Source organism: Manihot esculenta, chromosome 11 (assembly GCF_001659605.2).
Source record: "Manihot esculenta cultivar AM560-2 chromosome 11, M.esculenta_v8, whole genome shotgun sequence".
NCBI classification, from domain to species: domain Eukaryota; kingdom Viridiplantae; phylum Streptophyta; class Magnoliopsida; order Malpighiales; family Euphorbiaceae; genus Manihot; species Manihot esculenta.
The window spans coordinates 4,348,165-4,369,198 of NC_035171.2; the positions used below are offsets into that span (position 1 = coordinate 4,348,165).

Here is a 21,034-nt window from a genome sequence, read left to right on the forward strand (position 1 = left end):
TATTTATAAAGTCAATTAATAAAATGTCACTATTAATTATTTTTTGGTTTAAATAATGGATACTTTCTGATTGTTGCATTAAGTCATTGATGGGACCCATCACCCATGAGCCCACGTCTATTTATCACTAAAAAAATATTTACCACATGCTGCGCATTAATAAAAAGAAACTCATTAATAAATTTATATGCATTGCACAAAATGACATTGACTCGCCGCTGGAGGCCACATGCTGCCCATTCTACGCCAACTTCAACATTATATATATATATATATATATATATATTAAAGGAAAACGAAGGTCTGAATGCTAAAGTTACCTACCGTCTTTCCATCACCCTTTCCTCTCTATCTCTGATCATTCATTCACACTGAATATACGTGCAAGAAAGCTCGAGTCGTGGTTGCATAAGTCTGCAACTTCTGACGACCTCTAGCTTGGGGCTGAACGGGGCAGATCGCCGGATGGATACTAGAGGTATTAATTGTTGTAGCTGAAACTGTGGAACCAAATAGTAATAGTTTCATAGAGCTTTCATTTCATTTCATCAACTAATTGAGGCATGTTGTTTATTCTATGGTCACTAAGCACAGATCCGAATGAATCTGGTTCATCTTCATCTGCATCTGAGAATTATGACGGTATTGGGCCAAAGTCATATTCATACGATGAACTAGCAAAGGTAACTGGTCATTTCTCGCACAATAACCTAATTGGTCGAGGTGGTTTTGGTCATGTTTTTAGAGCATCCTTAGATGGCGAGACTCGTGCTATCAAAAGACTTGATTATCCGGGTGTAGAGTCTGAAGGAGATTTGGAAAGGGAGATTATGGTCGTAAAAAGCATCAGTCACAAAAACCTCGTTGAACTGATTGGTTACTGCATTGATGGAGCCAATAGATTGCTTATTTTAAAGTATTTTCCAAATGGATCTTTGAGATCTAAATTAGATGGTGAGTCCCATATCCTTTATTTTACGTTTCATGTAACTAATGCGACATAATTAATCTTGCAAATTACAAATGGTTTTAATTTTGTAGGGAAGGAGAATGTTTTAGACTGGAAAAAAAGAATGAATATTGCTATAGGTTCTGCAAGAGGACTGGAATATTTACATGAACACTGTAAGTATGTAGTACAACATATTCCTAATTGGCAGGATTTTAGCTTTAGAGAGTGAATTTATTTTTTTATTTTTTGTGATAATTTATTTTCTCTTAAAATTTTATACTTTTCCCATATTTTTTCAGGTAAACCTAAAATTATACATTTAGATATCAAGCCGGACAATATTCTTCTTGATGAACATTTTGAACCTAAGGTAAAATAATTTTATAGTAAATAAATATTTTATTTATATCTATCACATAACCTTATCACTACCTTATCACTCAATACTGAAATTTTATATTTTGAATTGAAGTCATCGTTTGTTTAATATGATTGTTGTAATTAATTAATAAATCTGGGTTCTTCTTTTTTGGTTTGGCCATATATTTTTGGCTTTTTTAATAAAAATTATTGCTTATTGGCGAAGGCAAAAATTATAGGAAAGTTTGATTTTCTTGTATATCTTGGATCGGTAGCAGTACATGTATATATATACAGTGGATACAATAGACTTAAAATAGGTTTACAAAAAATGTAATACACATGAAATAACTGAAAACAGTTTTTCTAACCAACTTTGGCGCCATTATTTTCCACGTGGCTTAACATCCCCTGCAAGTTGGGGAGTATATATCAATCATCCTCAGCTTGGATAATATTTCTCGAAAAGGAGCAATAGGTAAGGGCTTTGTGCAAATATCAGCGAGTTGGGCAGCAGATGGTATTGGAAGGAGTTTAATCAACTCAGAGAGCAGTTTTTCACGAACAATATGGCGGTCTATCTTGATATGTTCATGAAAGATTGGAATTTGCAGCAATTTGTATAGCAGATTTGTTATCACAATAAATAATGGCAGGTTGAGGGTGACAGACAAATAGGTCATGAAGAAGATACAATAGCTACTGTACTTCTCACAGGTGATAGTTGCAAGAGCTCAATATTCAGCTTCAGAGGAGCACCGAGAAATGGTAAGACTGCTCCTTTGCCTACCAAGAAATTAGAGCGGATCCTAGAAGGAGACAAAATCCTGTAACAAATTTTTGGATGTCAGCACAACCTGTCCAGTCTGAATCACGGAAACCTTTCAGTTGTAAGTCTGAACCAGTAGAGAAGAAAAGACATGCATCCGGAGAGCTCTTGATATAACGAAATATACAATGGGCTGCTTGTAAATGAATAGAGGTAGGTGGGGCGATCCAGGAGCGGACTAAGTTGTTGAAGGAACGGACTAAGTTGTTGAACTGCCAGGTCTTGTGGATGTTAAATAGAGTAATCCCGCTATCAGTCTTCTATAGAAAAGGATATCATCCAAGGGTGTGCCAGAATTGATACTACGCTTAGTTTTGGAGTCCATACACTACAAAAAATTTCCAGATTACGGAAGGATTTTACTAAGGATTTGAATCTGTTAGTAATTTTAATCGATCTACTAACGAATTTAAAAATTTATTAGTAAATTTTAATATAAAATATTTTATATAAAAATTTATTAACGGATTTGAAATACGTTGGTAATATATTAGTATTACTAACGAATTTTAAAATTTATTGATAATTTATAAATATATAAAATAATTTATATTGAAATTTATTAACAGATTTAAAGTCCATTAATAAATCTGTCGATAATTCATTAACGAATTTTAATATGTTAGTAAATTTTAAAACGTGTTTAAAGTACTAGCGGACTTTTAACGTGTTTAAAAAATTATTAATGAATTTGAAAATTTATTACTAAATTTTATCATTAAATTAGTAAGTAAAAAAAGTGTTGAATTTATCACCTTATGCTATCTATTATTAAATTTAATATGACATTTCGCGTAAAATTTTTGCCTTTTTTTTTAAATCTACATTTTTCAATTATCAACGAATTTATTAATGGATTTAAAATCCGTTGATAATTTTTAAAAGAAAAAAACCTATTTTTTATTTTTTTAAAAATTTAGTAATGGATTTCATTAATAAACTATTAATAATCCACATTTATAAATATAACACTATCTCTTCTTCTTTTATCATTCATTTATTTTATCATTTTCTTTTTCTTTCCATTATTTTCTTTCTTTTTCTATTACTTTCTTTTATTTCACTTTCTCATTTCATATTTTTTTCTTCTCATTTTTTTGTATTATTTTCCTTTCATTTCTTATCCTTTTTTATCACATTCTCTTCCATCTTATATTATTTTCTTTATTTTTCTCCATAATTTTTCTTTTCCATTATTTTTTTCTTTTTTTTCTTATTCTTTATTTTTTCTATAATTATTATTCATATTATTTTCTTCTATCATTTTCTTTCTATCTATATTTTTTCTTCATTTATTTTATTCTCTAATTATTTTCTCTTTTTTTTTCTCATTTTTCTAATCATCTTTTTACCATACTCTCATTCTTCCTTCTTTTTCATAATTTTTATTTTTCTATCATTTTTTTCTTTTTCTCTTTTTTTTTTTCTTTTCTTATCATTTTCTCTCATTTGCTTTTCTCTTATCCCCCCTTCTATGTATTTCTAATAAATATTAGACATAAATTAAAAATTTAGTAACAATAATAATATAATTTTAAATCTTATTGAATTAATAAAAAATAATATTAATAACAAAATTTATTATTTAATCAAAATAATAATTATTTTAAACTTATTTAAATTTCCAATGGATCTATTAACGAATTTCAATCAGTTGATAATTTACTAATAGATTTATCAACGAATTTCAAATCTGTTAGTAAATTATTTTTCTCTCAATTTACTAATGGATTTAAAATCCGTTAGAAATAATAACGGAAACTCCGTTAGTAAATCTGTCAGTATTACTAACGGTTTACCAACGAGCTTTTTAACAACGGATTATAATCCGTTGATAATTCATTTACCAATGTATTTTTATAGGATTACCAACAGAAAAATTCATTAGTAATCCGAAAGTTTTTTGTAGCGATAAGAGTGGGAGCTGGTTTACAATCTGAAAAGCCAAAGTCATTAAGGATCTCAAGGGCTATTTCCGCTAACAAAGAGAGATGCCAGCTTTAGTTCTTGCTACTTTCAACCTCAGAAAAAAACTCAAATCACCAAAGTCTTTTATTTTGAACTTATTATTAAGAAAAGATTTAACAGTGTTAATTTTTTGTAAATTTGTGCCAACCAAGATAACATCATCGACATAAACCAATATCACAATAATATGAACATCATATTTCTTAACAAAGAGAGAATAGTCCGAGATAGACCGTTTATAACCTAGGGAGATAAGAGTATTACACAATTTTGAATACCATTGACAAGTGGCTTACTTTAAACCATAAAGTGACTTGTTTAAGTGACAAACTTTGTTAGACTGAGAGGTAAAGCCTGGAGGAAGTGTCATGTATACTTTTTCATGAAGATCTCTACGAAGGAATGCATTATTAATGTCCAACTATTATAAAAACCATCCATTAGCAGCTGCAAGAGCTAAGAGAAATCGAACAGTGGTTATCTTAGCAACAGGTGAAAACATATCAAAATAATCAACACCTTCAATGAAACGGTCCGGCTCAAACTGACCCAAATAACTTTTGGATCCACTTTCTACTTGACCCAAAATAGTTAACCCAAATTATTTAGTAGTTTCGTGCTAGCTATTATATACAATTTGGATTTTCTGTAATTCTGCCGATGTGAGGCGCCTTCCCACATTAAGCAAGCAATTGTCTATCACACTGCCTTTCCAAATTAAGCAAGCAATTGTGTATCATACTCTCTCCCGCTAAATTTGCAACGTCCTTGTCTCACATGGGTAGCTCTTTTCATGCAGGCTCTACATAATTTTTCCGACTCAGGGTGGCTCTGATACTACGGGTGGCCCTTTCCTCGCAGGCTCACTAGCTCTGCATAATTTTTCTGACCCAGGGTAGCTCTAATACCAATTGAAACAGTCCGACCCAAATAACTTTTGGATCCACTTTCCACTTGGATCTCCTACTAAATTTGCGACGTTCTCATCGCAACTAAATCGAATACAATTGCTAAATCAGGACCAGACCCTCGAATATTGTAGTTCGCTAGTACCTCAGGCGACTGCACCTCATCTCGCACGGTATTTGGAATTCAATGCGGGATTCTCAAAATAGGATATTTAGTGAATGACTCCTTTAGAAGCATAAAAGGCTGGTATTTGGAATTCAACTCCATTGTCACTTCTGATTTTTTGGATCTTAGTAGAAAATTGAGTTTTTACAAGATTAAAAAAGGATTGAAGGCAAGACCTGGCATCACATTTAGAGTGCAATAAGAAAATCCAAGTGAACTTAGTGAAATCATCCCCAACAGTTAAAGAAGAATTTGTGACCAGTTATTGAACATACTGAAAATGGCCCCAAATATCTACATGTATTAGTTCAAAAGCTCTATTTGTAGTAGATATGCTATCAGAAAACAAAAGCCTTTTTTGTTTTGCAAAGTGGCAAATATCACAGACAACTTTATTATGAGAGGCAAAGATATCTGGAATATGAGCTTGAAGTGTTTGAAGTCTGGAAGGTGAAGGATGACCCAACCTGAAGTGTCATTTACCAAAATTACTATCAACAATACATACTCTAGAAAGATTGAAAGGCACTAGCATGTAGAGACCATTGTTCACTTTAGTTGTACCAACTATCTTCCAGTGAGTCAATTCCTGTATGAAACAAGCATATTGCTGAAAAACCAGGCAACAATTACCAGAAAGAGTAAGCTTAGACACAGATAAGAGATTGAAGGCAAATTCTGGAATGAAAAGAGCACCATTCAGTATCAATTTGTCTGTCAATTGAACTGTGCCTGCAACTTTTGCAAGAAGCTTGGATCCATTTGGAAGAGTAACAACAATGGGTGGAATGTTGTGATAAGTACTGAAAAGATGCAGTGAATGTGCAATATGGTCTGTTTCACCATGTCCACTATCCAAACATCAGAACTGGCAGAAAAAGATAATGCCAAATGTGTACCTGGTTAAGGATCAAAGGCAGATACCAAGTTTGTAACAGGAGTAGAGATTGCCTGAGAGTTGTTAGATGTTAACTGTGGATAGGATTTAGCTTCAAGATGAGAATCATTGAGGAGTGCTAGTAAGCCATGATATTATTCTTGCGTTAATGAGAATCTTGATTTCTCAATATTTGTCTGAGGTCCAATTGAACTGATGGCTTGAACGTTATCAACAGCGGTAACATTGTTGACAGTCACATTTGATCCTCTTGGTTTATAACCAGGGGGATATCCATGTTTCTTATAGTAAGTTTCTATTGTGTGCCTGTACCTTCCTCAAAATGTGTAGTATCTATTGTCTCCAGAGGAGTTAACAACAGATTTTCCAGCTGAATGAGACTTGTAATTGTATGAAGGGACATATCTAAATCTGGATAGATTAGATTTTGCAATCTAACTAATTAAATTATAAAAGATTAATTAAATTCTGTCAAGAGTTTTAACCAATATTATTTGGCTAAAACGATATAAGAGAAAAGATAGGCCGAAAGACGATAGCCTTATTAAAATTTTTCAAAAATTAAAAAGTAAGTTTATAATAGTCAAGTGAGTTCATCTAATAGCCAAGTGAGTTTATCTAATCAACCTTAATAGGTTTTTTATTTTTTTTTCATGATTTAAAAAAAGGAATATATTCATGAAATTAAGTGTCAAAATAACTTATTCACCTTTAAATTAATATATACATTATATATAAATGGCATAATAAATTTATTAACCAACTTAAATCATTTGTTTAGATAACAGATTTTGGACTTGCTCATTTTTTTACGGGTGCTGCTACTCACATATCCAAATCATCAGTTATGGGAACCCAAGTGTACGTAAGATATAACTTTCTTTCTATATTTAATTTTTTTTTTATATATAAAAGAATTGCATTACTATTATTGTCTTTTTCATTTTCACTGTCATTATTATCTACTCTAAAATAAAAATTAAAACAAAAAAAGCACATAAAAATAAATTAAAACTCCTTAATTTGAAGATATTATTTTTTTAAAGAAAATCTATATGAATTTTAATTGTGATAATTCTATTGCAGTTATGAAGATCCACTGACGACAAAATTGGGGAAGTATTCTGATAAATCTGATATTTATTCTTTTGGTGTTACGCTTTTAGAGCTGATTACCGGAAGAAAACCTTTAGATGATGGCATTGATATTGTTACTTGGGTATGACTATTTGCATTAATAAAAACTATGATATAAAGAAATTTTTTTTTCTCATTAGTATATAGTCATTTAAAAAAGTAAAATTTTGAATTTAGATTTCAATAGGATCTATTTAGATTTTAATCCAGTGCATTTAAGATCCATTAATAAATATATATATATTTTTTTATCTTGTAGGCAAATCTTCACATTAGAGAGGCTTTAGATGGAAAATATGCAAATTTTGTAGATTCCAAAATACAATCTTTTGATGACGAAGAAATGCATAGAATGGTTTCTTGTATTAATTCTTGCTTAAATCGACTTCCAAAATTTCGTCCAACAATGGAAACGGTAAAAATTGTTTCCATAATTAATTATCTTTCAATATAATTATGTGGAAGTCTATTACATAATTGACTTATAATTATTTTATTGCTATATATGTCATGTAGATACGTCTAGTTCTTGAAGGAAAATCGCCTCTAGAAGAATTATACGATCTCAAATTACAATGCGGTAAGATATATAAAGGTCCATATTATTTTATGTTAATTTATTATAAATTATATGCATATTTATAGATCTAATTGATGCCTAAATTGTCATTTAATTTTCAACAGCAAAAAATAAGTTTTTTAATTTGAAATTTAGAATAAATTAGGTTTTAACCAAAATTGATACATATTAATTAAATATATTTTTTAATCTTATAATTATTCAAACAAAATGTAAAAACAATGATGAAAACTTTATCTTAAAGTTTTAAAAAATAAATCTAAAAGTTCATATATAATTTCTTAATCGTTAAATTTGTTAATCATTGAATTAGAATGTATAGTTAATATATATAGTACTGAACAGTTTCAGGATTAAAAATATAATTTTATTTGAATATAATTATTTATAGAGTTATGATTTATCTTATTAGTTATTTTTAATAATTATAGGAGACAAGAACAAAAAAATCATTTATCAACCGAAAACCTCCTTTGTTCCCTTATATATATGAAAAGTGCAAAATTAAGAATTACCATATTTTATTTATTATTTCTTAAAAATGAATATGTAATTACATTTACATTTAAATCGGTTAGAGTTTTTTAGAATTAAAAAAATAAATTATAAATATTTAATTTATTAATTAGGAATCAATATATAAATTGGAATTTTGTATTAAATAGTTAACATTTTAGTCAATTTACAAGTTCATTGACTTATTTATTAATTTTACATATTATTCTTTTATTATTTAAGGAAAAGTAAATAAATAGGAATAATTCTTCATAAGAAAAAAATATATATTATCAATGGCCATGAAACCATTTGCTATTTTGAAGTTGTTAAATTTTATTTTAAAAGATTGTTAAACATAATGATTGTTTATTGATTGTCACTAAACACAGATGAGAATACTATTGGGCCAAAGTCATATTCATACGGTGAACTAGCAAGGGTAACTGATCATTTCTCGCTCAATAACCAAATTGGTCGAGGTAGTTTTGGTCATGTTTTTAAGGCATCCTTAGATGGTGAGATCCGTGCTATTAAGAGACTTGATTTTCCGGATGTACAATTCGAAGAAGGTTTGGAGAGGGAGATTATGGTCTTCAAAAGCGTCAGACACAAAAACCTCGTTGAACTGGTTGGTTACTGTATTCATGGATCCAATAGATTGCTTATTTCAAAGTATTTTCCAAATGGGTCCTTGAGATCTAAATTACATGGTGAGTCCCATATATCCCTTCTTTTACTTTTATGTTCGTATAACTAATCAATATGACATGATAAATCCTAAAAATTACAAATCGTATTGTAGGAAGTGGGGATGTTTTGGACTGGAAAAAAAGAATGAAGATCGCCATAGGTTCTGCAAAAGGATTGGAATATTTACATGAACACTGTGAGTATATACTACTACACATTCTTACTTGCAGGATTTTAACTTTTGAGTGTGAATTTATTTATTTATTTATTTTTATTTATATTACCTCAAATATTTATATTTTATATTTTTTGTAGGTAATCCTAAAATTATTCATTTAATTATGAAACCGGATAATATTTTTCTTGACGAAGATTTTGAACCTAAGGTAAGGTAATGTTATAATAAATAAACATTCACTATACACCAAATTTTAATCATTGAATACCGAAATTTTATTTTTAACAATATTGAAAAATTATGTAAACTCCTTAATTACATAATTTGATTTTTGTAATTAATTAATAAATCTGAATTCTAATTCTTTTTTAGTTTGGCCATATATTTTTGGCTTTTTTTAATAAAATTGATTGCTTATAAAAAACATTAGTAAATCAACCTTAGTAGGTTTTTTGTCTTTTTTTCATGATTTAGGAAAATTGTGTAATTTACCAAATAAAAAAAGTAAAAGTATATTCATAGAACTAAGTGTGAAAAATAACTTTAATTTTAAATTAAGATATATATATACAAATGGAATAACAAATTTATTAATTAACTTAAATAGTTTGTTTAGATAACAGATTTTGGACTTGCTCAATTTTTTACCGACGGTGCTACTCACATATCCAAATCATCAGTTATGAGAACCCATGTGTAAGATATAATTTTCTTTCTATCATTTAATTGTATTGCTATTATTTTTTATTTTTTTAATGTCATTATTATCTTCTCTTAGAATAGTTTAAAATAAAATAAATATTAAAATAGATAAAATAATACATAAAAAATATAAGTAATCCATTAAGATAGTATTAATAATTTTAACAAATTCTTTTGCAGTTATGAAGATCCACTAACAACAAAACTGGGGAAGTATTCTGATAAATCTGATATTTATTCTTTTGGAGTTACACTTTTAGAATTGATTACGGGAAGAAAACCTATAGACAACGGCATTGACATTGTTACTTGGGTATGGCTCTATTTATTTTAATAAAACTATGATATAAAAATTTTGAATTTAGATTTCAATTGGAATTATTTAGATTTTAATCCAATGCATTTATGATTTATTAATAAATAATTTTTTTAATTAATATTTTGTAGGCAAATCGTCTAATTAAAAATGATTTGGTGGGAAGATATACCAAGTTTGTAGATTTCAATTTACAATCTTTTGACCGTGAACAAATGTATCGAATGATTTCTTGTGTTAATTCTTGTCTAAATCAACCTCCAAATTCTCGTCCAACAATGGAAAAGGTAAAATTTTTCACATAACTAATCTCAAAATTATATATACTATCTTCAAGTTTGTAATTATTTTATTGGCATGCCATGTAGATACGTCTAGTTCTCGAAGAAAAATTGCCTTCAGAGGAATTATACGATCATGAATTGCAATGGAGTATTATTCTATACTCTTTTATGTTAATTTATTAGAAATTATATGCATATTTATACTAAAGCTTGATCTAATTGATGCCTAAATTAATTTTCATTTAATTTCTGTTATATCTTAACATTAGAAACAAATGTTGATTTTTAACTGCATAAATATTAATTGTTTTAATTTGAAATGTAGAATAAATTAGTTTTTTTAGTCAAAATTGATAACATATTAATGAAATATAATTTTTATCTTATAATTATTCAAACAAATGTAAAAACAATGATGAATATTTTACCTTAAAGCTTTAAAGCATAAATCTAAAAGTTCATACATAATTTCTTAATCGTTAATTTTGTCAAATATTGAATTAAATCATATAGTTAATATTTATAGGATTGAATAGTTTCAAGATTAAACATATAATTTTATTTGAATTAGAAGAATATAATTACTTATAGGGTTACGATTTATCTTATTAATTATGAGGAAGGGGTGATGTGAAGTATCCATCTAAGTTCATCTACTCGGTGATTTTGCTTTTTTCCTTTAATAATATTTCTCCTTATAGAGCTGCACTTTTTTTTTTTTTTTTCAGGAAGCAGACGAGCCCAAACCTAGCCTCAAGCCTTTTATCATTCAAGAAACTAATAATTATGGTGGACATGCCAGTCGACGACCAACAGAAGCAACAAGTTATGGTTCCTCCAACATCATTCCAGAAACTTCATTTGATGAGATGGATTGTTTTCCCAAACCCATTGCCTTTAGGAGAAGATGAACATGTTACATTTAATAAAAACCTTAAACCTTTCTCATCTTATTTTTAATAGACCAGAATTATCCTTTATCATTTTAAATCTTTCTCTTTTTATTATTTTCTTTAATCGATAACTTATTACATTATTCTTTATATTAAATAATAATACAATAAACATTATTGTATGAATTTCAAAAGATTTTTTTTCCATTGATATTCCAATAATTAATAAACCATTAGTGAATAATACAATCGATTTGATGTTTTTTTTTTTATGAGGAATTTATGCTCTTATATATATATATATATATATAGCTTTTTCCTCTATTTTCTTTCAGAGTTATAAATTATATTATGAAAACAAAAAATCTGAACTTTTCGTCAATGGTTCCACAAATTATAAGGGCATTAGCAAATGTAACGAGTCATTTTTGCTCAGTAACCAACTTCTGTTGGCATGATATATAGAATAAAAAAAAAATTGGTCAAATTGATTGAAATTAATAGTTAAAATTGAGATAAATGTGAAAAAATTAATTTTATTGTATAAGATTTTAAATTTAGAATATAAATATGAAAATTTATAAGTTTTTAAATTTTTTAACTAATAGACGTAGAACTCGATGATATAAAAAATTAATTTAATGTTAAAAAAAAAAACTCTTAATATTGAAACAAATTTTAATTTATTTAAGTCTGAGTGGCATACTATTCCTTTATTTAAAAGGAGGAAGGGGTGATATGAACTTAATTCACCTTTTAAAAAAGGAAGTATCCAGCTGAGTTCATCTACTTGGTGATTTTGCTTTTTTCCTTTAATAATATTTCTCCTTATAGAGCTGCACTAATTTTTTTTTGTTTTTTTCGGAAGCAGACGAGCCTAAGCCAAGTCCCAAGCCTTTTATCTTTCAAGAAACTAATAATTATGGCACACGAGATCGTGGACATGCCAGTCGACGAGCAACAAAAGCAGCAAGTTATGGTTCCTCCAACATCATTCCAGAAACTTCATTTGATGAGATGGATCGTTTTCCCAAACCCGTCATCATTAGGAGAAGATGAATATGTTACATTTAATAAAAACCTTAAACCTTTCTCTTCTTAGTTTTTCATAGACCAGAGTTCTCCTTATCATTTTAAGTTTTTCTCTTTTTATTATTTTCTTTAACCGATAACTTATTATTTTATTTTCTATATTGAATATGATCGATTTTAAAAGTAACTCTGTTTTATTGATATATTTTTTTTTGTTGGTAATTTAATAAAAATTCAATGGTGAATAGTATGATCTATTTTTAAAAGTCTGACTGATAAATTTGTACACTGGAATCTACTATGGAATTCAGTAGTAAATTTTTACCCTGGAACTTTTTTTTCAAGCTCACGAGATCAGTTGGAAAATTGTTGTCTTTCTTTGCCCTCTATGAATATACAATGGTTCCACAAATTAGATATGTACACTAACTGCATGTCATGGTTTGCTTAGATGATGAATCTAGCTCATACTTTGAAAAATTGAAGAATCTGGGTCATTGCATGAGAAGAATTATAAGGGTTTTGGGCTGAAGCAACCAGCAGTGGCAAGAAGTGCATCTGACATTTATAGGCGTATAATAAACTAGCAAATGCAACAGGTCATTTCTCGCTGAATAATCAATTTCGTCAAATTTCAAGGGATTCTTAGAGGGCAATATTTGTGCTATTAATTAAATAAAATTTTGGGGACTATGTTATAATTTACTGTTAATTTTTTTAAAATTAATTTAATTCTCCTAATTATAATAGTGATAAATTGAAAAAATGTTTAATTTTATTATTTAAAATTTAAAATTTTAAATATAAATATTTAAATTTTTTATTCAATAGATTTTTCAAAAATATGTGACATGATATATAGACTAAAAATTTTTTTATTAAAATTGATTGAGATTAATAGGTAAAATTAAGATAAATGTGAAAAGATTAATTTTATTGTATAAAATTTTAAAATTAAAATATAAATGTGAAAAATCATAAATTTTTACATTTTTTTTATCCAATAGACTTTTTCTTATTAGATAAACTAGTCCACACCCGCATGTTGCGTAAATTTTAATTATACAGTTATTAATTTTATTGATAAAAAATAAAAAATAAAGTTTTTATGGTTAAGTGGTATGGAAGTTGCATTACGGATAAAGAATAAAAAATAAAGTTTTTATGGTTAAGTGGTATGGAAGTTGCAATACGGATAAAAAGATCTCAATTTTTCTTATAAAATTCCAAATCAAAATTTTTAGTCAAAGTATCCCACCAAGTTATTAAATTGTTTAATTACTCTTTTGCATTTATTTTGAATAACAATACAAATAAATTTCATTATTAATTAAATCATCAAAATCCATATTATATTTTTAATTTTTCACATTATGCTAATTTGTAAAAATAGGATCTATTCATTAAAGATATGTGTAATATAATTATTTTCATAACTATAGTTGGAGATTACACTAGAACAAGCAATTTATTGAGGCATCCATATATCCAAAATGTATAGACCATCAGATATATGTCATTTACCAATAATCTTTTTTATCATAAGATTTTGAAAAAAACAGTGGTAAAGGAAAAAAGAAACACAACAGTTTAAGTATTTAATAAGTTTACTCATAAAAATTAAATTAAAGATAAGATTAGATAAATTTAACACGGATGATAAAATGATAAAAGGAGTAAACTTAACCGTCTTAGAACACTCAATATTATATTGCAATTTACATAGTCTGTCAACCAAGTTAGTTTCCTAGTAGAATGAGGCTGACTTCTTTCAATAGGTTGGATTTCCGGTGACCAGCAATTTGATGTTGCAAGTCAGATTCTGAAAGTTGTACAAGTTGGTCATTTTGGTTCTCTATTTCTTCAAAGGAGACTGATATAGGTTGCTGTTGTGACTCATTTTTAGCCTAATTCCATGTGTTTTCTTAATAAAAACTCACATCTCTACTGATCACAATCTTTTTAGTGTCTGAATTTAATAACTTGTAAGCTTTAGAGACTTCACTTAAGCCAAGAAAGACACATTTTTCACCCTTATCATTTAACTTTTTCCTTTTCTCGTCAGATATATATGCATATTTGATGCAACCGAAAATTCAATAATGATTAACAGCTGGTTTTCTTCCACTCCATATTTCCTCCGGAGTCATATTCTGTATTGAAAATGTTAAACTTCTATTCAGTACATGGATACTCCAATTAGCTGCCTTAGGGCAAAAGTTTTTCGGAACATTGCTTTTAGCCAACAATCTTCTCACCATATTAAGAATTGTTTTATTTTTCCTTTCCAATACGCCATTTTATTATGGTAAATAGGCAGCTGTGAGTTCCCTTTGAATGCTTTATTCATCACAAAATTGTTCAAATTCCTTTGAACAACATTTTCCACCATGATTGGTACAGAAAGTTTTAACGGCCTTCCCTTACTCATTTTCAACATGCACTTTGAAGTTTTTAAATGTACAAAAAGCTTCTGATTGAGCCTGCAAAAAGTAAATCCAAGTCTTCCGAGAAAAATCATCAATGAAAGTGATTAAATATTTCTTACCCCCATTGGAAGTTGAATTGATTGGATCGCATATATCGGAATGGACCAACTCTAAAAAATCTTTTGCTCTCCATGATTTTCCTTGTGAAAATTGAGAGCAATGCTGTTTACAAACACACACTCTTCATAAACTCGAGATGGAATAGTAATTTGAGGAAAACTATTCGCCATATTCTTCTGTTGGAGAATTCTTAATCCACCGAAATTCAAGTAGCCGTAACGGAAATATCAAAGTCGAGATGGATTCTTCATTTCAGCCATCAAACGGGTTTGGGCAACTTGAATTTGCAATGGAAACAACTTGTTTGAGCTCATTTAAATAATTACAATAGCTTCTCTTGAAGGATCATAAATTTCACAAACTCCCTTTTGAATAGTTATCATATAGCCCTTCTCTTACAATTGACCAGCACTAAGTAAATTACTTTTCAAATCAGGAATATAAAACACATTAGAAATAGTCTCCATAAAATCATTCTTAGTTTTAATATCAATATCACCTTTTTCCATCACATTCACTTTAGAACTATCACCAAAACTCATAGTTGAATGAAAAGTTTTATCTAAATAGGAAAAGAGAGACTTACTACCACACATATGATTGCTACATCCTATATCAACGTATCAAACTCCAGAGTTAATTGTCTCATTAGTTTGAACAGTCATTAAGAGAGTTTCAGTTTCATGATTTTTCTACAAAGTTTGACTTCTCCCTATTTTCTCTGTCATTTGACATTTTGGTATGACATTCTGAACTAAATTGACCAAATTTATGGCATCTGTAGCATTTAATTTTGGATTTGTAAAAGTGCTGAAACTATCTTTTCCCTTTGTGTGATTGATCATCGTCAGTTTTGAAATTTGTATTCCCATTTCTATTGCCATGAACTCCCCTTCCTCTTCCTCTACCTCTTCATCGTCAATTTTATAGCTTATCTCCATAGTTCTTGCAAAATAGCTTGTGATAGATTCAACATCCTTCATCTGTAGAGTCTCAAAATCTCATCTCAAGGCCTGAAGTTATGCGTGCTTTACTCTTGGGGAGCCTTGATATTTCTTTTTCATGGAGTCCCAAATTTGTTTGGAAGTATCTTTACATAAAATGGTTTCTAAAATTGAATGATTGATTACCTAAAATAAATAATTTTTCGCCTTAAGATCCTTCAACTTTAGTCCTTCAATTTTTGCATTTTTGCTCCTCAGTCACTGCTGCTCCACTTGTTGGTGCTCCACTTGCTGATGCTCCACTTACTGGCGCCAGTACTCCATCCGAAACAACTTGCCAGTACTCTTTCGATCCGAAAATATTTTCCATCATCGTACATTTCACATAACTATCAAATACTATTGAGAATATTTGAAAAATGCACAAGAAAGCTACAGCTTAAATTTAGCTTTGATACCACTGTTACTAGCGTTTTTAAAAAATACAGCAAAAATAAAATTACAGTAAGTGTAGTATAATAAGAGACCAAATAAAAGTGAAATCTCATCCATAAAATTAAAAACAAATAGCTCATAAATAGGCTTTACTAACCAACTAAGAAATAACTACTAATATAAAAGTACTGAAATAGGAAGCTAATTATTTACTGCTACCAAAAATTTGTAAAGAAATTAAAATTGAGTGTAGAATAATTTGGGTAATTAAACACCACATGCATAATTTACAGATGAGTTGGTATGATTAATAATGATTACCAAATTTTGATACAACGGATGACTATTGTCTTAATCTAATAGTAAAAAATTTAAAAAAATTAACATTATGGTTCAATCTCACCGTCACGTTTTTTTTTTCTTTTTTTTTTTTACATTTTTTCGTCAAAGTGCTAACTAACATTTTTTTTGCCAAAGTGATTATTATTCTTGTAATTTGACCTCATGCTAAACCTACCCTAAAGAAAATCCAAGTCTGAACGCTAAAGTTACCCACATCTTTCTTCCATCCTATAATATAATTTTATTATAATTGAAAGCAAAATTCTATAAAGAAAATTAATTAGAAAAGTTATTTAAAAATTATTACATGTAAAAAGTCGCTGGTTTCATAAATTAAAACCAATTTTTACAAACAAATTTTTAAAAACAAATTCTCTTTAAAAAGTTGACCAATTTCCGTAAAAATTAATTAAAAATAAAAATTTAACTATTTAAGTTCTCTATTCTATATATGTATATATATAAAGTAAAATATAATTAAATTTATTATTATAAAATTAATAATTTTTAGTAACAGAAATTATAATTTTATTGTTAATAATGTTATACATTTAATTAATTTATTATATGATATTATAGTTTACATTTTGTCTATAATTTTTTAGTAAATTTACAATATCCACAATCCAAACATAATTTATTTGTAATATATGTAAAAGTGAAAATATGGAATTTTTAAAGTACATGATTTAATTTGATAATGTTATATTATTTTGTATTTTAATTGACTGAAAAATATAAAAATTTATCATAAAATTAATTTCCTATTTCAAGTTTAATTCTATTATTTTACTAACAATATTATATCACAAATAAAATTTTGATGTTTCAATACTCTGAATATTTAAAATTATTTATGCACCTTTGTTCATTTTATTTTTCACATATATTGAAAAATATAATTTTTTTAATTAATTTTTTATTTATATTCATCTTAAATATATTAAATTTTATTAAATATTAAAAAATTTTAAAAAATTAAAATTAAATAAAATTAAATACGATTATAATAATTAATTTATAGATTATTATAGTTTTAAAAAAATAAATAATAATTTTAAAATAATAAAAAAATAGATAAAAATTTATGGAGCAGAAAATAGTATTTTATTGTAATATTTTAAAATTCTTGGGTCTAGGTTTTTTTTTTTTTTGAAATAGGGATTGGGGGAGTCGAACCTTAAACCTCTTAGATCTATCAGGATGCACTTTCCACCAGGCTAAGTATCGGAGTACGGTCTAGGTCTTTTTTTATTTTGTTTTATTTTATGGGTCTTGGTCTATATATTATAAAACGTTAATTCTAGAAGGCTCAATAATCAATAATTCAACGTGCTTTTATCTCATTGGATAGATATTATTAATTAATTAGATGGTCATCACCTAATTATCTCAGCTCCACAATACGGCTTCAACCTCAATATCTTTCACACTTGTAAGCTCTACAAATATATTAATATTAATATTTTTTTATAATGTTTATATATTAATATTTAATAGATTTTATTATTAATATTTAAATAAAAAATTATTAATATTATATAATTTCTGGTCATAAAATTAATATGTTGCGATTAAAATTATAAAAATAATTTAATTATATTGTATATATTTATCAAATAATAAATTTTTTTATTATTTTAATAAATTAATATAGTATCAGTAATCTTATACACTTTTAATCACATAATAATATTATTTGATGTACAAGTATCAATAATTATTATATTTTATAAAAATATTTTTAATATATAAAAATATTATAAAAGTTAATAACGAAAAAACTACACACAAAAGTATTTAAAATTGTAATATTATTCTGTTATTAAACATATATAAGATTATTTTATTAAATTAATTATTTTATTTATTTATTTATTTTTTTGATGAATTATTAATAATTCAATATTCAATATAATATTTAGAATTATTATATTATCTTACTTATATGAGAATATTGAATTGTTTATAATTTATTAAATAAAAATAAATTAATTAAATTTATTATTTTTAATAAATTATAAATAATCGGTCATTGTGTATAACATCTCATCATAATTTTATTTTATAATTCTAAATATTAATATATTTTATATATTAATATTTAATATATTTTATTATTAATATTTAAATTAAAAATATTACTAATCTTATATAATTTTAGTATCATAAAATTAATATTATTCTATAATTATATACAACCACACAATAACAATTCAATAAAAAATAAATTTAATTTTTATAATTTTAAATATTCATATTAATTTATATATTTTTATTTAATTTAGTGTTTTATACATACATTTAATACAATAATATTATAAATCTAAATATTTTTTTGTGTGCAGTTTTTTTATTAATTTTTATAATATTTTTATATATTAAAAATAATAAAATATATAAAATATAATAATTATGTATTAATAAATTTATAATTGATAAATAAATTTATAATTAGTATTATTTAATTATAATATTATTGTAATAATATATTAAAATTAATAAAATATATTATAAAAAATTATTATAATAAAAAATATAATATAAATAAAATTATTAAATTAATATAATATAAAAATAATATATTAATTAATTAATATAATTATAATATAATTAAAAAATTAAAAAAAAATTAAATCATGGGAGCTAGGCCATGATTACTACGAAATTACTAATAACTTAAATTAATTTTATAAATGATATATTTTTTCTATTTTAAATTAATATGGAATTGAATAAAATTGTATTTAGTTAAAATGTTAATTATAATTAGAAATTTAATTTGTTTGAAATTAATTTTTACTTTTTATTTATAAGCTATAGATAAAATGAGTAATTTACATTTAATTGCCATGATTCATGTACGATTAAATATTCAAATATGTTTTGATTATAGTTTTAGTATTAAGCCTTTATTTATTTATAAAATATAATATATATTTGAAAAATATTTTTCATATGAAATAATATTATATTATGTAAAATGAGAGTAATTTTTTATTTTATGAAAATTTAAAGTAATATTAATAAATTTAGACATAAACAACAATAAATGAAATCAATTTTATTTTTTTTACACTCTAATTTAGAGGTAAGTAGTTTTTTGTTGAAATTGAAAAAATCGATCGAACTAAATTAATTTGAAAATTTAGTGTAGTTTTTTATTTTTTTTCGGTTTGGTTCGATTTTTATTTTTAAAATTTTTTATTATTTCAGTTCAATTTGATTTTGATAAAAAAAATCGATAAAATTAAATCAAACCGATTAGTGATAATAGTATATTAATTTTTTCCAATATATAAATATTAGATTATATTTAAAGTTGAAATATTTTAATTAAATTTTAAAATATTAAAATTAAAGTGTTAAAAATAAAAAATCTCATTAAAAAGTCTAATCAATTAAGCTAAATCAAATCAAATCGAATTATATCAGTTTATATTTAAATGGTTTCTATTTAAAATTGATTTGATTTAATTTTTATAAACTCTAAATTTTTAATTTTTAATTTTTTCAATTCGATTTGAATTTAAACCGAACTGACAAAATGTTACCTTACATGCTATTGATAATATGAGTAATTTAAATTTAATTTTCATGATTCATATACAGTTTAAGTATTAAGCCTAGGGAGCTTTTTGGCTAAGTTTCCCTCTGTGGTCCCTTTTTCTTTTCTTAAATCTAACTTCTTCTTTTCTTTCCCCATGGAATACGATCTGCGTCAATTGACTATCGAAGCGGCTCATCCCGTTAAAGGTGAGGATAGCCCAAAGCAATTATCGTCCTGTGTTGGAATTGCTGAGGACTCGGCAATCCTCGGACAGTTAATGCATTGAAGGATTTGGTCACTAATTACAAGCCGAATATTTTATTTTTGATGGAAACAAAAGCTCTTAGTTCTCGTATGTAATTTTTTCGTAGTTTTTACATTTTGATGGTTGCTTCTCAGTTAATAGACAAGGATTGGGAGGAGGCCTTTCGTTAATGTGGAAGAATCATGTGTCTGTTTCTGTGATTGATTTTTCTTCAAATTTTATTGATTCGGTTGTTTCCCAAGGTAATGTCCAATGGAGGTTTACTGGTTATTATGGGTTTCTGGAATCGCAACGATGACATCAATCTTGGAACCTTATTCGAGTTTTATCTCGTAGAAGCTCTCTTCTGTGGCTTTGTTCGGGAGACTTTAATGATTTATGCTCGAGAGATGAGAAAGAAGGAGGAGCAACTTTACCAAATTATCTTATGCAGGAGTTTAGACAGACACTTGAGGACAGTAATCTTGTTCAAATACCCACTGTTGGCTCTTTCTTCATATGGGAGAAGGGCAGAGAGTCAAATAATATGGTTAAAGAGAAGCTTGATAGAGCCCTTGC

At 26.6% G+C, this 21,034-nt stretch overlaps 2 protein-coding genes across 7 annotated transcripts in view; both read left to right on the top strand.

The window, feature by feature from the left end:
* LOC110626696 (proline-rich receptor-like protein kinase PERK15) overlaps positions 1 to 21,034 on the top strand; it is a 92,708-nt gene that overhangs the window by 28,427 nt on the left and 43,247 nt on the right. The window lies entirely within an intron of this gene.
* LOC122721287 (proline-rich receptor-like protein kinase PERK2) lies at positions 285 to 11,456 on the top strand. Of its 6 annotated transcripts, none has more exons than XM_043962051.1 (16): positions 285 to 478; positions 595 to 642; positions 746 to 954; positions 1,042 to 1,125; positions 1,252 to 1,322; positions 6,863 to 6,942; positions 7,168 to 7,300; positions 7,478 to 7,633; positions 7,735 to 7,798; positions 8,686 to 9,006; positions 9,099 to 9,182; positions 9,302 to 9,372; positions 9,781 to 9,860; positions 10,047 to 10,179; positions 10,314 to 10,469; positions 11,195 to 11,456. In XM_043962051.1, exons 3-16 carry the CDS (start codon positions 831 to 833, stop codon positions 11,375 to 11,377), a joined length of 1,740 nt encoding a protein of 579 aa, XP_043817986.1. In that variant the 5' UTR covers positions 285 to 478; positions 595 to 642; positions 746 to 830; the 3' UTR covers positions 11,378 to 11,456. The 6 variants fall into 6 exon arrangements, with proteins under 6 accessions (XP_043817986.1, XP_043817985.1, XP_043817982.1 ...); XM_043962050.1 differs by adding an exon at positions 10,551 to 10,614 and having other exon boundaries at positions 286 to 478; positions 595 to 954; positions 11,195 to 11,363; XM_043962047.1 differs by having other exon boundaries at positions 286 to 478; positions 595 to 954.

Bases quoted from the DNA above. Each gene is read 5' to 3' on its own strand.
- LOC122721287 (XM_043962047.1), top strand. The intron at 7,301-7,477 runs GTATGACTATTT...TTTATCTTGTAG, and splicing joins GCATTGATATTGTTACTTGG to GCAAATCTTCACATTAGAGA. The intron at 9,183-9,301 runs GTGAGTATATAC...TATTTTTTGTAG, and splicing joins GGAATATTTACATGAACACT to GTAATCCTAAAATTATTCAT.